This window comes from Temnothorax americanus, unplaced genomic scaffold (genome assembly GCF_048541705.1).
Source record: "Temnothorax americanus isolate GAGA-0224 unplaced genomic scaffold, ASM4854170v1 Scaffold111, whole genome shotgun sequence".
NCBI classification, from domain to species: domain Eukaryota; kingdom Metazoa; phylum Arthropoda; class Insecta; order Hymenoptera; family Formicidae; genus Temnothorax; species Temnothorax americanus.
Window position 1 is genome coordinate 256,730 of NW_027509244.1, and position 15,597 is coordinate 272,326.

General features: G+C 34.5%; 1 protein-coding gene across 3 annotated transcripts in view; it reads right to left on the bottom strand.

Moving 5' to 3' along the window:
• Positions 1-1,333: 1,333 nt before the first annotated feature.
• The window catches only part of Gga (ADP-ribosylation factor-binding protein Gga), a 76,045-nt gene continuing 61,781 nt past the window's right edge, over positions 1,334-15,597 (bottom strand). For 2 of the 3 annotated variants that reach the window (XM_077426445.1, XM_077426442.1), the window contains one exon: positions 3,015-8,266. In XM_077426445.1, coding sequence (XP_077282571.1) covers positions 8,174-8,266 — 93 coding nt within the window. In that variant the 3' untranslated portion in view covers positions 3,015-8,173. Of the gene's footprint in view, positions 2,873-3,014; positions 8,267-15,597 lie in introns of those variants that run through there. The other variant, XM_077426443.1, reaches the window with a different exon arrangement.

Consider the following 15,597-nt stretch of genomic DNA (forward strand, 5'->3'; position numbering starts at 1 on the left):
ACGCGACGTGATCAAACCGGTTTTCTCTTTCTTCAAGTACCTCTTCCTCTGTTATACTTGTAAACTATAAAGTTAAAAAACGATTAGGTACTCGCCGCGATGGAAAAAAAAGTAACACAATACAATTTCTTTATGATTCTCGAAATCAAATCTGTTTGGATTTCTAAGCACAAGGAAAAACATCTCTTTTGCTTATGTATTATTCGACAAAGCAAAGCAATGATACTCTTCATGGAGTGCAGTAACGGCTGTCGCATACTAACAATGGAAACGAAGACGAGAGCGAAAACGGATAAAAGATTGAAAAGCGCACTCGGAAGGGAAATGAAAGCACCGCGAGTTTCCTCTTCTCGACGGTCCTTCGACTTTATTCGCGAGGCAACGATACTTTACGCAAATATCCAGTATTCTGTATATACAATCATAATTAGCTAATCATCCGTCGACGAAACATATCGCTCGCGTTAAAACAGCTGCTTCGGCGTAAACTGCACACGTTATGCAGTTATAGATAATTAACAAACTGAATAAAAATCTTAATTCTTAATATCATTATGTTATAATAATTAAGATTTTTATTCAGTTTGTTATCTATACTGTTCATCAGCTGCGTTACCCTCTACTCTGATGCTACTGAGTGTAATAAATCAATACTATATAAATTTAATATTTATTGCATTTGTCTTATAGTATAGAAGTTATTGTTTTACCCCATCAAGAATGGATCGATAGATCCTTTGAAATAGTTTACATCATTCATTTACATTACAAGAAAAAAATTATTTGAGGTGCAAGAGATGCAGTAAATTGCCAAGTCTAATAAGTACCCCGCGTCAATATATACTATGTATACTAATTCACATTCTCATTGTGCTACTGTTATTATTTGTCATCAGACAATTATAAACATACACATAATAATTAGATAGATATTATATATATATACGCATGTGTGCATAAGAATATATGTAATTTATAAAAAGCGGGTGCTTATCAGCCTTGATACGTTACTGCCTTCTGCTACGCGGACGGCCAGAAAGCATTTTCAGGTTCAGGCCGTATTGCTAAAGAATCCAAGACGCGGCAACGCCGCGCGGCGTTGCCGCGTCTATAGCATATGTCTCTCCACCGTGCGTCCGTGTGAGCAATTCAGTGGTGTGTGTACGTGTACGGACATACACCACTTCATAGAACCTGAAATTAGTTGGTAACACTGAAACCGGAGTTTCGCGTTGTCACCACGCGAGGTCTCCAATATCAGTTCGGCCTTTGCTTTTAGTTGACAGAGTTGACATTACCGACGTCGAGGAAGTTCGGCCTTAGCTTTAGCATCCCCTTAACTGATCAGATGATGAACTGACTGACAGGATAGCGCTCTAAACGAACGCACTGTCTGCACTGCACTGCACTGCGACACTAACGCCGCTAGCCGCCAGTGTCGAAAAAGTGAAAGTGACGTTCTCTGTTTGTTACATGTATGTTATAAAGAAAAGCGGTTGACGGAGACGACGTATCTTAAAAATAAATTTTCGCATTTGGACTTTGCGTCGCAATATCTCCGCTCGTAGGGCACGTAGCGGAATATTATGAGAGAAATCCTCCCCCCCCTAATTGGACCCCAAGCTATCGATCAAGCCTACTTAGAACTTGATCCGTTCACTCGTTATCGAGATCTCAACATCTCGGGTACTCGCAACCCGTCGCGTCGCGTAAAAGAGTCACGGTCGGTCTCGCTCCGCGTGTACTTGGCGCGAGACACTACCGTGTCTCTTGATTTCTGGGGTAAAACCAATGATCACCTGCAGTTACGATATACATTCGTTTATCATGAGAAGACGTAGACAATCGTCTTCCGATCTTGGTTCCAGAAACTTCGAATACCTTGCCACAGTCGAGAACTGTCTTTTCGAGACGTACTGCATTACTGGATAGTCCCTTCAGGACTCTGACGTTTTCTTTTCTGCTTGCAACCAAAAGTATAATTCATTAAAATTAAAGTTTTTACATTCGATTCGATATTGACTTGCCTTCTTAACATAGTTTTATATAGCCAAGAGTGATTATTACAACGAACCACTTTATATTGATTGACCTTAGCAACATAGTTCTGCTTTGTAAAAGGTTTATTATTACTGCGAATTATTTTTAACATTTTTACAATTTTCGAACGTCACTCTGTGGGGAATACATATAAATTTAATACTCTTTTTTGCGTTTTTCATTTCAGGCACGCCGTACAGGAGCTACTAGGTACACCGTAGTCGAGCGCGCGCGCGAAGAGATGACTCATAACTCCTACATTTCTTAATATTTTTCCATATAAAAAATACTGTAAATGCACCTAAACATGTACTTCAATATCGTATACACCATGAACCTGATTGGCCTACCATTTTGTCACAAATAAATCCTGAAATTGACCCTCCGCCAGACTGTACTACCCCCTTAATAAAATAAGTTTCTATAATTACATATTTTGTTGCCGCCCCAATTAATGTAATAATGAATAAGAATAATATTAAGAAAGACCGAGAAGAACAATAGGAAACGCGACCGCGAAAGCCCGAAAAAATTACGCAAAGCCGAATCAGCAAGAGATGAGTTGCGCGATCGGCCCACATACGATCGAGCAACTCAGCGATATCGAAGGACAGGACGAGGATACAAAAGAAAGCGACAACAGGAGACGAGAGGGGCAATCGGAGTCAGGGAGCAGATCAGTAACGGGCATTCTTGTACGCAATAACTGTAAAACGGATCTAACTGAAGTATCGTTTATTGAACACGTCGTGTGTTATAATCCTTCCCGTCTCCTCCGTGGAATAAAAAATCCCCGTAGTGTCCCACTTCCAAAAAAGGGGCACAACAATTTCTACAATGCATATGTAAAATTTATTTAGATTACTTTGTATTACACATTTATATAATATATGTAATTCATCTTCGAAGTGTATTTTTATTATTTTTACCATTTTATTTATTATGTTTCGTAAATAATAAAGTGTAATTATAAATAAACCTTTAAAAAAATGTACTTTTATTTTGTGATATTTACATTTTAAAATGTAGCGCTTCTTTACACCAGGGATATGGCGGTATGTCACGTGATTTGCAAATCACAATATCAAAGGTGCCGACGCTTAGTGCCTTACTGTCGCTACTATTTATACTGTGCTTTCGTGTCAAAAACAGGAAAAGTACAGACGTCATTTTTGTCCGACGACGACGTTTCTTAAAATACGAAACTAGCGATACTAGCTCGCTAGCGTCAAAAAAGTGAAAAGGACGCGCAACTAGCGCTGTGGTGCAAAAGTGAAAGTGACGTTCTGAGACGACGACGTATCTTAATAAAAATTTACACACTTTGGACTTTGCATCACAAAATCTCCGCTCGTAGGATACATAGAGAAAAAATAAAAACACTTTTGGTCTTATAATTCGACCCCAAGCTATTGATTGAGATTAGTCTAAATTCGATTCGTTCAGTCATTCATTGAACTCAAAATCTCGGGTACTCGCAACTCGTCGCGTCGCGTAAAAGAGTCACGGTCGGTCTCGCTCTGCGCGTACTTGGCGCGAGACACTACCGTGTCTCTTGATCACGGTGCGGTCTTGGTTCGCATGTACTTGGCGCAAGACACTATCTTGTCTCTTGATGTAATTAGTAATTATTAATCATTACTACATAAATAAAATAATGTTTTATTAAATATTAATAAAACAATATTCTATATTAATATATAAAATAAGCATTTTATTTAATAAAACAATCTAAAATAAATGAAGCTAATAAGAAATAAAATACTAAAACAGTTTTTATTTTTTAACAGAATTTATACCTTTTTAGTTTTTATACATATCCTATATTTATAATTTACGTATGATTATCTTTTTTTCATTGCATTAACTTTTCTAATACATATTATACTATAAAATGCTGAAATTATAAATAAACTAAACCACATGGTCATTTCGAGTAAAATAAATTTAAAAATATTGTGTTGTAATAAAGAAAGTAAGTACTAACATAAAATAACAATAACGCAAAAAATCTTCTAATGTAGTTTAATTGATTGTGAAAAATCAGATAAGATGTCTAAACAACTTCTATGTATTTAGTTTAAATTTCTTCAAAACTGATCTACTTTCAGTGTTTCATGTACAAGATAATTCTAGCAATTTAATCTTTTGAACAGAGAATATTTGTTTCATGATGGTCAACATGAGCCAAAACAAATGGTAGGTAAAAAAGTTGAAAGATAATGAAATCCAATTTTTACACACAAATCGATTCTTTTCATTATTATATGTCAATATATGTATCCTCTGCTAAAAATGTCATAAGTATTGTTGTTGTTTTTGCGCGATGTCGATTGGTTCTCTCGTTGCGCTTACTTCATGAGCGACTGTCATTGCATATTTTGACAGTTGTATATAATAGGGTTAATAGTGTAATATATATATAGTAATAGTGAAATATTAAAGATAAATAGCGCGCGCGTAGCGCGCGTCTGTAGTGTCTAGTTAAAATATAAAAGTTATTGAAAACTAAATATTATACATTATGACATATTTCGTATCTCATATCAGAACTTATTACAATAATACATACTATAAAACATGTCGTAAAATATTATCTAATTTTTTGATAATCTTATTTTGATACTTTTATACATAATGTAATGAAAGAAATCTATGAAAAAATCGTACATTAAAAAAGTGCAATTGCGTATTGTAAAAATAGTATCATGTAAAAGCGTTATACAAAGTTGGACTTTTTATTATTCTCTTCAATTTTTTCCTCTATTATTTTACTTTTTTTCCAATCGTTAAAAAAATATACTTTCTTGCTTTTCTCTTGTTTAAATGGCTAGAATTATTTTGTATGTTAATATATTATCTACATATTTTTATTCTTACTTCTTTACATTTGCACTTTCTTTATATTTTATTACTTCTTTTTTATTTCCTTCTTTTTTCTTCCTCTTTCTTATATCCATATCCTCTATATTTATGCTAAAAAAAAATAATTCTAGAAATTCAATAAATTTATTAAACATATATATACGAAATATAAAAATACTAATTCAGTAATTAAATTGTTAATTAAAATATTAAAATATATTTGCGGAACTTTTTTGCTTTATATAGATGATATAACTCCTCTCATTCTCTTCTATTATTTGGTTTATTAAACTTTCCGTCTTAAAATAAGTTTACACTGTTTACAGTTATTAAATCATATATTACAAAGCAATATATCACATACATGTATGATAAACTCTCAAATATATGAATAGACAAATATCAAAATAGAAAGAGCGATATCTTAATTAATAAGAAACAAAGATAATACAATGTACTAAACTATTTATCCTCTCTTAAACAAACTCAAGGATACATGTTCATAACTCCTTTTCTCTTTCTCCTCTATTGATAATTACAATTTTTTCCTAGTTTTTATTAAGGTAGGCGTCTCGGTACGTGCTAGTCATGAGACTGTTTGTAGGTTTTCACGTTCAGAAATATATTTCAGGCAATTTTTGCTAAGGGAAAAATAATTTTATGAATTATGGCGTAAAATTTCATACGTGACAAAGTATGTTACTTTTTCCAAATTACGTGATTTTTCTCATTTGACTCCGTTTTGATCAGCTGATCATGCGAGTCGTCGAGAAAGGTTACAAGTGAGGTTACATCTCCTTTTCGATTAAATTTTGACAATTACTGAGAAAGGGTTTCAAAACGCATGACAGGGGTGTCAACCACTATCCAATTCGGCTAAGAAAGACGAGCCTCATAACCTGCAACTACAGTGATTAGCCAGCGGCGTTGCCAAGTCTTCCCAATTTCACCTCGACCAAAAAATGTCTGCTCGAATACCGCATTTTCACTAAAATAAACTAAAAAATTAGCAGCGAAATCTCCGGTAAACTATATATTTTATGGTTGCATCGGATTCTTCGAAATCTAATGTACAAAAACAATGTATTTTCTCACTTCATCTAATCGAAAAATGCGAAAATATGTGATTGAAACCGCGATAGAGCCTTCTTTTTCGTGCCGTCTGTATGAAGTAATGCAAAATTTGTGATTTTCGAGATCGATTTTCTAGAGTAAATAGTCGGTAAGGAGCCACAGAAAAAATCGACTGCAAAGCTGATCATATAATTTGATATAAAATCCAAAATCGAAAACTTTATCTAATACATGTCCTGACGAGACGACTACCTTAAGATAATGAAAGATCAATAAAATATTTTAATGTTTTTCATTAAGAAGTTTATATTTCATTAATTTAACCATAAAATACGTTTTGTATTTAAAATTTTGTTTTGTAATATTTATTGTGATACTGTTATAAGCTGTATGAATGTTTGTAAAATAATTTTACGCAGAAATGTATTGTATTACATATTATCATTTTGTAACGTAATAAATATGACAAAGTGCTTCCATTGCGTTTTAGTTTTCTCGCGATATTCATAGAACAAATTAATATCCTTCTGTAATCTAAGTCGCTAAAAAATGTTATTATTATACAGTTGATGTCCTCTAATCTAGATTTCCCGTTATATTAGTTCTTCTCTTGCGTTACTCCTACTATTCATATCTGTCACGACCATGTTAGAATCAGAAAACGAAAGAAAAACAGATTGTACAACCAAATGTCCAATTCTGGAATAATTTCTGAATAAAAGAAGTCGGCCGCAAATTATTATTATAACTTGCAATTGTGTTATAGAATTGTGTACGTATTACGTACGCGCGTGTGCGCACACGTACGGTAAATAAATACAGGAATATATATTGTTTGAAATTTATATGATTACATTCATAATAAATCTTATTTCATTGCTTGATCTATTCATAATTATTTTGACATAATATATTAAAAACTGTCTCCTACCCTACAGAGCTTTTTCTATATGCGAGATATTTAGTATATTTTTTGTTTTGGATTCTTTTTTTCTTTCCTTTGCTCTTCCCGACATCCTGTGAGATTGTGAGAAATGTTGAGAATTGATACGTTGAGAATTCTTGCATGCCATTTCCAAATAAAAATGTATTTGCATAAAATAACACTTTAGATCACTTCAGCATACTTCGAAAATATTTCGAAGTTAGGTTAGGTTTATTCCTTTCCCTTGACAATTAATAAACAGCCGTAAAATGAATATAATATAAAACCATGAAGAATCTTCATGTATGAAACCTAGTCACCCATTTAAACTATCGCGCTGACCGCGTTCAACATTGCTTGACTAAAGGCCTGTGTCTACGAACTTGGTCTCTCGGACTAAGGGAAAGTTACTGAAGCTTTTAAGTGATCGGACGAGAACTTGTAGATTCAACGTAATTTGACCGTTGGCAATACGAAACCTGCGCCTGCAAATAAGCTTGCATCGTATCACATTTGTTTTACGATTATTTAATAACTGTCAAGGGAAAGGAATGCAGCTCGGAGTATTTTTGAAATGTGCTGAAGTGATCTGTAGTGTTATTTTAAGCAAATATCTTTTTATTTGGTAATACATACAAGAATTTTCAACGTGTCATTTCTCGCTTCTGACGTCATAATTTCAATATGGCCGCGGTGAGTAACCAGGATCTTAAAATAGTTTGTATAGCATTCATAATTATAAGAGAAGAATCATAATTATTAATTTGTTCCGATTGTTATAATTGAACTTCTGCATACCTTTAGCATTCTACCAATACAATATTCATAAACTTAACACCTTGCTTCTTGTTCTCTCATTACTTCATTACATGAAATCTCTACATCTGTCATTTGGTCACATATTATATGATAATGTCATCGTACAAATTCTGAAACGACATTTTCATTTTGCACAAGTACTATATATTAAAATAAATTCTGTACACAAGACGCAGAAACACTTGCTACATAGCGGAAAGAAATACAGCAAATATTTCCACATACTGTCTAGCAACTATAAGACTAGAGAAATTATTAAGAATATGGAGGTTTAACTGCTGGTATTCTAAATTTAAAGTGTAAAGGAATATCTAACAATTTTATAATTGCTTGTTTATAGTTGAATCGCAGTAATCAGAACATTTTTATCATTTTCGATCTACTGAGGGCACACACGACGAATATGAGTGCAGCGTTGCATGTAGCTCACAAAAGAGGGTCAACTAAACTTCATACATGAAGTAATGTATCCACTTCCCCCATTTCTGTAAACGTTTCGTCGTCCATTGTGTAGCTTAACATAAACTTCAAAGATACCGGCTCCTGAAAGGAATCAATTTCCCATAGAAAGAAACATTAGGACACAAATAGCGTTTTTTACAAGAAAAACTAGTGTAACTTCTTGCATGGTTTATCTTTCCTCTTTTTCTTTTCACGTAGGAGAGAAAAAGTGAAAAAATGAACTATGCAAGAAGTTCAGCTAAGTAGAACAAACCTAATGAGTAAAATTTTATTGTTTCAATATAATAGCGTTTTTCACTGGGAGAACTAGTGCGCACTGAGTGCGCACTCGTCATGGGCAACGTGTTTCACTGGGCATTTCGGTGCGCATGAAAACGGTGCGTGCTGTTTCACTGGAAAGTCTAGTGCCGAGTTTTCGCACTTTAGTGCAAGAATTCGGCACGAGCTCTGAGAGACGGTGCCAGTTTAGTGCAATATGGCTGGGCGGGATGCACGATTAATATTTGAGCTGTTAGATTTGCTTTCATCATCATCATCATCTAGCAGTGATGAAGATAATTTTTTACAAGAAAAAAATCCGCGAAAAATTCCAAAGATTGCAAACTTTCTTCAGGTAGTACATAACCTTACGGATAAGGATGTAAGCATACATATATGTACATTTTATTATCTTTATAGATTATAATTTGTATTATTATTGTATTATTATGTAAAACAATAATATGTTTTGTATAAATTAGTATCAATATTACAAATAATTATATTATTATAGTTTAAAAGTCATTTTCGCGTTACACGAACAACAGCCTACAAGATAATAGAGATGTATGCACATTCTGGATTCTATCCATCTGATCGGAGCAAAGGAGGTAGCGAACCTACCACTCCAGAATTGGATATTTTGTCATTTTCACAAATTCTTTGTAAATTATCATTGATGTCCGATAACTTTAAAACTCATGAATCATGGATCTTTCTTGGAATTTCAGTAAAGACATCAATCAATCTTTTTCGTGCATCACATATATCCTGTAATGTAATTGCAGGAATATCGTGCCTATTATATATGTATATATATATATATATATATATATATATATATATATATATATATAGCATGTATGTCAATAATTATTAACACTAATTTAAGAATTTTAGGCGAGTAAAGTATATATAAATTAAAATTATTTATAAAGATATATAAATTTTTAGGTTGCTAGTTTTCCTAATGTGATTGGTTGTGTCGATGGGACGTCGATTAAAGTTCGAACACCAGCACATAAAATAAAGTCCACTTACGTAAATAGGCACGATATTCCTGCAATTACATTACAGGGTATATGTGATGCTCGAAAAAGATTCATTGATGTCTTCACTGGGATTCCAGGAAAGATCCATGATTCCCGAGTTTTAAAATTATCGGACATCAATGATAATTTACAAAAAATTTGTGAAGGGAAATTTCATATATTGGGAGATGCGGCATACCCTATAAGGGAATGGCTAATGATTCCCTATAGGGATTATGGAAATCTGTCCGATAAACAGAAAAAATTTAATAAGAAGTTTTGTGCAACACGAGTACTGATAAAGCTTTCCATATTCAGAGCGACAAATATGCACAGAACTGCACTGAGATGTTTAGCTGGAAGCGCAAGAAATTCGCACTTTCAGTGCACTCGGACAGTGCCATCTGAACTCAACGAGTTTTCGGTGCGCACTCAGTGCTATCCAGTGAAAAACGCTATAAAAATCAGTTCACATACATACATACACACACACACACACACGCACACGCACACGCACACGCACACGCACACGCATACACGTGTTCGTGTGTGTGTGTGTGTGTGTGTGTGTGTGTGTGTGTGTGTGTGTGTGTGTGTGTGTGTGTGTGTGTGTGTGTGTGTGTGTGTGTGTGTGTGTGTGTGTGTGTGTGTGTGTGTGCGCGTGTGTGCGCGTGTGTGCGCGTGTGTGCGCGTGTGCGCGCGCGCGTGTGTGCGCGTGTGTGCGCGTGTGCGCGCGCGCGTGTGTGCGCGTGTGTGCGCGTGTGCGCGCGCGCGTGTGTGGGCGTGTGTGCGCGTGTGTGCGCGTGTGCGCGCGCGCGCGTGTGCGCGTGTGTGCGCGTGTGTGCGCGTGTGCGCGCGCGCGTGTGTGCGCGTGTGCGCGCGCGCGTGTGTGCGCGTGTGTGCGCGTGTGTGCGCGTGTGCGCGCGCGCGTGTGTGCGCGTGTGTGCGCGTGTGCGCGCGCGCGTGTGTGCGCGTGTGTGCGCGTGTGTGCGCGTGTGTGCGCGTGCGCGTGCGCGTGTGCGTGTGCGTGCGTGTGTGTGTGTGTGTGTGTGTGTGTGTGTGTGTGTGTGTGTGTGTATGTATGTGAACTGATTTTCATATTGAAACAATAAAATTTCACTCATTAGGTTTGTTCTACTTAGCTGAACTTCTTGCATAGTTGTATATATATTGTGTGTATAGGTATATATATATATATATATATATATATATATATATATATACACACACAATATATAATATGAAAATCAGTTCACACATATATATACAGGGTTAGGCAAAAGTATGGAATTAACCCTCAGGGTACGATCTGGGTTAGCGTAACCCGAGCGTAATTTTGAAAGTAGCGCCATTTTAAAGGAAGTGAATGGTGGGGGTCCGTACCGGGGGGGGGGGGAAAAATCTTTGAGGTAGCTACTATGTAAGCGCCAAAGGGCAGCGTCAGTCTACGCTTGGTGCTCAAGGTATACGAGTTTGAAAATTGAACTCGGGTAGTCTACACCCAGTTCGTACGGAACGTTACAAAATCCGTGTTTTTCAAACAAAAAAAATTTGTGTTTTTCGAGTATTTGCTGCAGTAGAGTATTCTGGTATATATAATTTACTATTTTTAATATACTTTTGTGCATTCTAACCTCAAAATGATGCTCTGTAGCATACCAGCATAACGTATCCGTGCATGCAATTTTTGTTATTTATTTATATTATACTAATCAACAACATCCAAAAGAACTATTTTTACTTTAAGATATTTTTTTTTGCGTTATTACGATAAATCAAGCAAGTAAGGTTATATCGCTATCGCAAAAAAACGGGTATTTTCATAGTTCAAAAAAAAATATACTTTTTGGAATGGATCAAAAAACGAATTCAGCCATTTCAAAGAACAACTTTTTAGCTTTCAAACGCGACTTAAAAAATGTCGATATCTTTTTTTTTTCATAAAGTTATGCAATTTAAAAGAAAAAATGAATTTTTAGGAAAATTTTTTGAGAATGGTTTACATTTTCAAATGTATCTTTGTTTAAACAAATAAGATAATAAATCTATCAACGCCATTGTATTTTTGAGAAAATTTCCGATCCAAAGAAAAAAAAATTTGTTTTAATTGATAAATTACAGCCCGATATACAGTCAATCAAAGTCGCCGGGTTAGGCTAACCCATGTTCGTACGGAACGTAACTTTTTTATAGATCGTACCCTGAGGGTTAACTCCTAAATTTTACGAAAACTATGCTTTTTCGAGAAAAATGTTTCAGACAAAAGTTGTATGGTTTCAATTAACGCATTACATAGCAATATTAGTATGACTTTGAAGAGTGTTGTCAAGGTTACGTAAATATATACAGGGTGGACCATTTTAATCCATCCAGTCGAATATCTCGAAAACCAAGACCAGGAGAGAAAAATGTTTCAAACAAAAGTTGTTTGGTTCGAAGGGGGACATAAGATAGTGTTATTGGTTTGACCATGGATGGTCGTTTAAAGCTCACGTAAACGACACCTTTAATTTCTTAAATGGAAACTCCTATTTTTCATTGGTATATTTAATCAATTGGTATAAAAAAAAGACATAGTTGCTTTTAAAAAAAAGTATGCAGAGCGTGTTGCAAATTACATATTTTTTCTTAAAGGAACTATGCCTTTTTTTATACCAATTGATTCATTTCATTATTCTGTGCATAAAAGTATTAAGGTAACATTACCGAAAACTTAATGTTTTACAAGATATTTTGTATTTTATGTCAAAATACTAGAACTTTCAATATAAAAGCCTTATAATTCCAAAAGTTCTTAACGAAAAAATACTTTATTATAGTGTTTTGAAAAGCTCTCGAGATTAGCTACAAGAATATGCAATATTGCTAGGATTACAATAGGATTACAATTCTAGCCCAGTTTGCTCCACACAAGAGCCTTTCTCGCACGGAGGGCGCAGCTTTCGGAAAATATCCTGGCTGAGGTAATATTTTTCGCAATAAATTCTTTACAGTTTTTTAAATAATTGAATCGCGTCGATTTAATTCCGGGGAGGAAAGGGTATTAAATTAACCAATCAAAGTCCGCAATGTGATAATAGTTGCTGACATTGCCATCGCTGGATGGGCAGTGTTAACTTTGCCCACATCAAACCGGGCAATGTCCGCTAATAAACTGCTCTGCCCAGTCATGTTGTGCAATGCTGACATTGCCCGGGCTATACCGATACTGCACACCATGCGGACTTTGCCCGTAACATATATATAACAATAAGAGTAAAGAGTAAAGAGAAACAAGAGAGAACATTCAGTGTTAGCGAAACGGACAGAAGTGACTACATATACCAGCTTGAGAAATTAATGCTTAAGATGACTCACAGATGCCAATATTGAATGATTTTAATTACTAGCCGATGAAACGTCCATAATTTTGAGCTGTTGTTGTTATGCCACAAACCTGGTAATGTACCATGATACTCTTATATCACAATTAACACTTATTTACAATTTCTTTTTAGCCTAGTATTGGCCAACATACATATCTGCAGACTCCAACAGATGGCTGTGACTTTAAAAGGCACTTTTAACTAAACGTTAAAAAAGTAGACGCTCAAAATGGATGCTACTTCCGTCCACGATTTGCCTATCCTCCACTACCGATACATTTTCTCCTGTTTCTCTGTACTCTTTGATATAGGGTGAACCAGTTATAATGTTAATGACAAATATCTAAATACAAATAAAATATGCATTCTATGAAAAAATGGTTTAGACAAACCTTTGAAATCAAAGGGGACACAAAATGGCACTGTTAGTTTTATCATAGATGGTGCTACTAGGTCAAACAAAGGTCAATTTCATTATTTTAAATGGAAAACTTCATTTTTATTGTATTATCTTTTTCTACTGATTAAATTGAATAACTTTTGTTTGAAACATTTTATTATTTGCCTAATACTTTTTGAGATATTCAAGGAAAACTTAGTAACTTTTTCAATATTTACATACGATATCTTGATAATTGTTTGTCGGAGGAAAAAGAATAATTTATTAGAATTACCCTTTTTGACTTGATTTGATCTGAAGAATATGCTGTTGCAATAGTACTCCAACTTTTTTAAATAGGTACTTGTATATATATATATATATATATATATATATATGTAGGTCCAGAGGTATGTTCCGGGACTGTTTACGTTTTTTGAAATGTACAGTCCTGGAATATAACGCATATATATGTAATCAGATTAAAAAAACTGTCCCAAAAAATGCCGTAGGACATCAATTTTTTCCAGGACAGTCCTGGAAACTGCCAAATGTCCCGGAATATACCGATGTCAAAAATAAAAGTCCCGGAACATACTTCCAGACCTACATATATATATATATATATATACAGGGTATTTCATTTTCAAGTTTACAATGCTGTATCTCGGAAACCGATGATTTTATTGAAAAATGTTTCAGATAAAAGTTGTATGGTTTGAAGGAGGACACATGATTCCGATGTAAGTCATGTTGTAGATGTCGTTTTTAAGAAATTTTAAAAATGACTAATTTTTTAAATAAAACTTGATTTTTTCTTGAGATAAATATTGTAGATCTCGTCGAGACGTTTTCAAAACACTATAATAAAGCTTATTTTCGTTAAAATTTTCTTAATGTTTTAAATTTTGTGGTAATATTTTTTAATATAAAATATGAACTATCTCGTAAAGTATTATGTTTTAATGACTTTACTTTCATACTTCGGTAAATATTTACCCTTACAAACCAGAGATATATCCCACCTCTGCTTATAGGACAAAACAAGGTTCTATCATTGTACGGTTCGGGTTTTCAACTTTCTACGCGAACCGAGGTCCGCCCACCCCTGCATGTGTACTGTCTATACATATCAGCAAATAACTTCCCTTAGTACTGACACAAACTGTTATATTTCTTAGTTATATATTTGTTCATAACTTCTTAACGACCGACCTGCCAAAACTTTCTGAAGGTTATTCAGGAGAGTACTTTAATTCTAGACCAAAAATTTGCAATTCCGTAAAGCCAATTAAAAGTGGTTATGTTTTAACTAAATGTCGGTAATTACTGCCACTGTAGAATCCCCTTACCGACATTTAGTTAAATACATATAACTTTTAATTGGCTTTACAGAATTGCAAAACTTTCTTACAGAATTAAGAGGGGATCCTATAGTGGCAGTAATTACCAACATTTAGTTAAAAGCAAACCACTTTTAATTGGCTTTACGCAATTGCAAAAATTTGGTGTAGAATTAAAGTACGCACAAAAATGTAGAGGGCTAGATCGGTTTTAACTTCCAAAACAAAAACAAAATTAAAGGGAACATAGAGCTGTCACTGTGTGACGACAATATTTGGTTATACAAAAATACTGCAGTTTATATATACAAAATGAGAATCTAGCCCTCTAGAGAAAACATTAAAGAACAATATCGTGCAATTACAACTATGATACAAGTCTAGAAAAAAAGTGTCATTGTTTTAACTTTTATACATGCAAATATACATGCAAAATGACAAAAAGAGCAGTATGGCGTGTAGCGAGAGATGGCGCAGCAATCAAATAAGGACAGATGCTTCTTGTTAGACAAGGGCAGATCTAGACCGGTAATATAGAAAATGATAAAAAACAAATTAGAACGGAATTAAAAATGTTCGACATTATCGACATCGAGGAAGTCCGACCTTCATTATAGGATCTTAAAGTACGAACAAAAATGTAGAGCGCTATAGTAATTTTGGGCACGCACAGAACTGTCACTGACGATAATATTTGCTTAATACAAAAATACTGCAGTTTATATATACAAAATTAGGTACAGGCGTTTTGGGTAAAACATGTAAGAACAATATCGTGCAATTAAAACTAAGAAAAGCTTAGAAAAAAAGTTATATGTATTTAACTTTATATGCAAACATATATATGCAGGTTGATAGGATGAGCTGTATTGCGTGTAACGAGAGATGGCGCAGCAATCGCACAAGGTCAGATATATCGTATAGATATCTCGTTAGACAAGGATATATAGGCATATATAGGCATATATAGGCATATATAGGCAGGTAACATAGATAACGAATTAGAACGGAATTAAAAATGTTGACATTATCGACA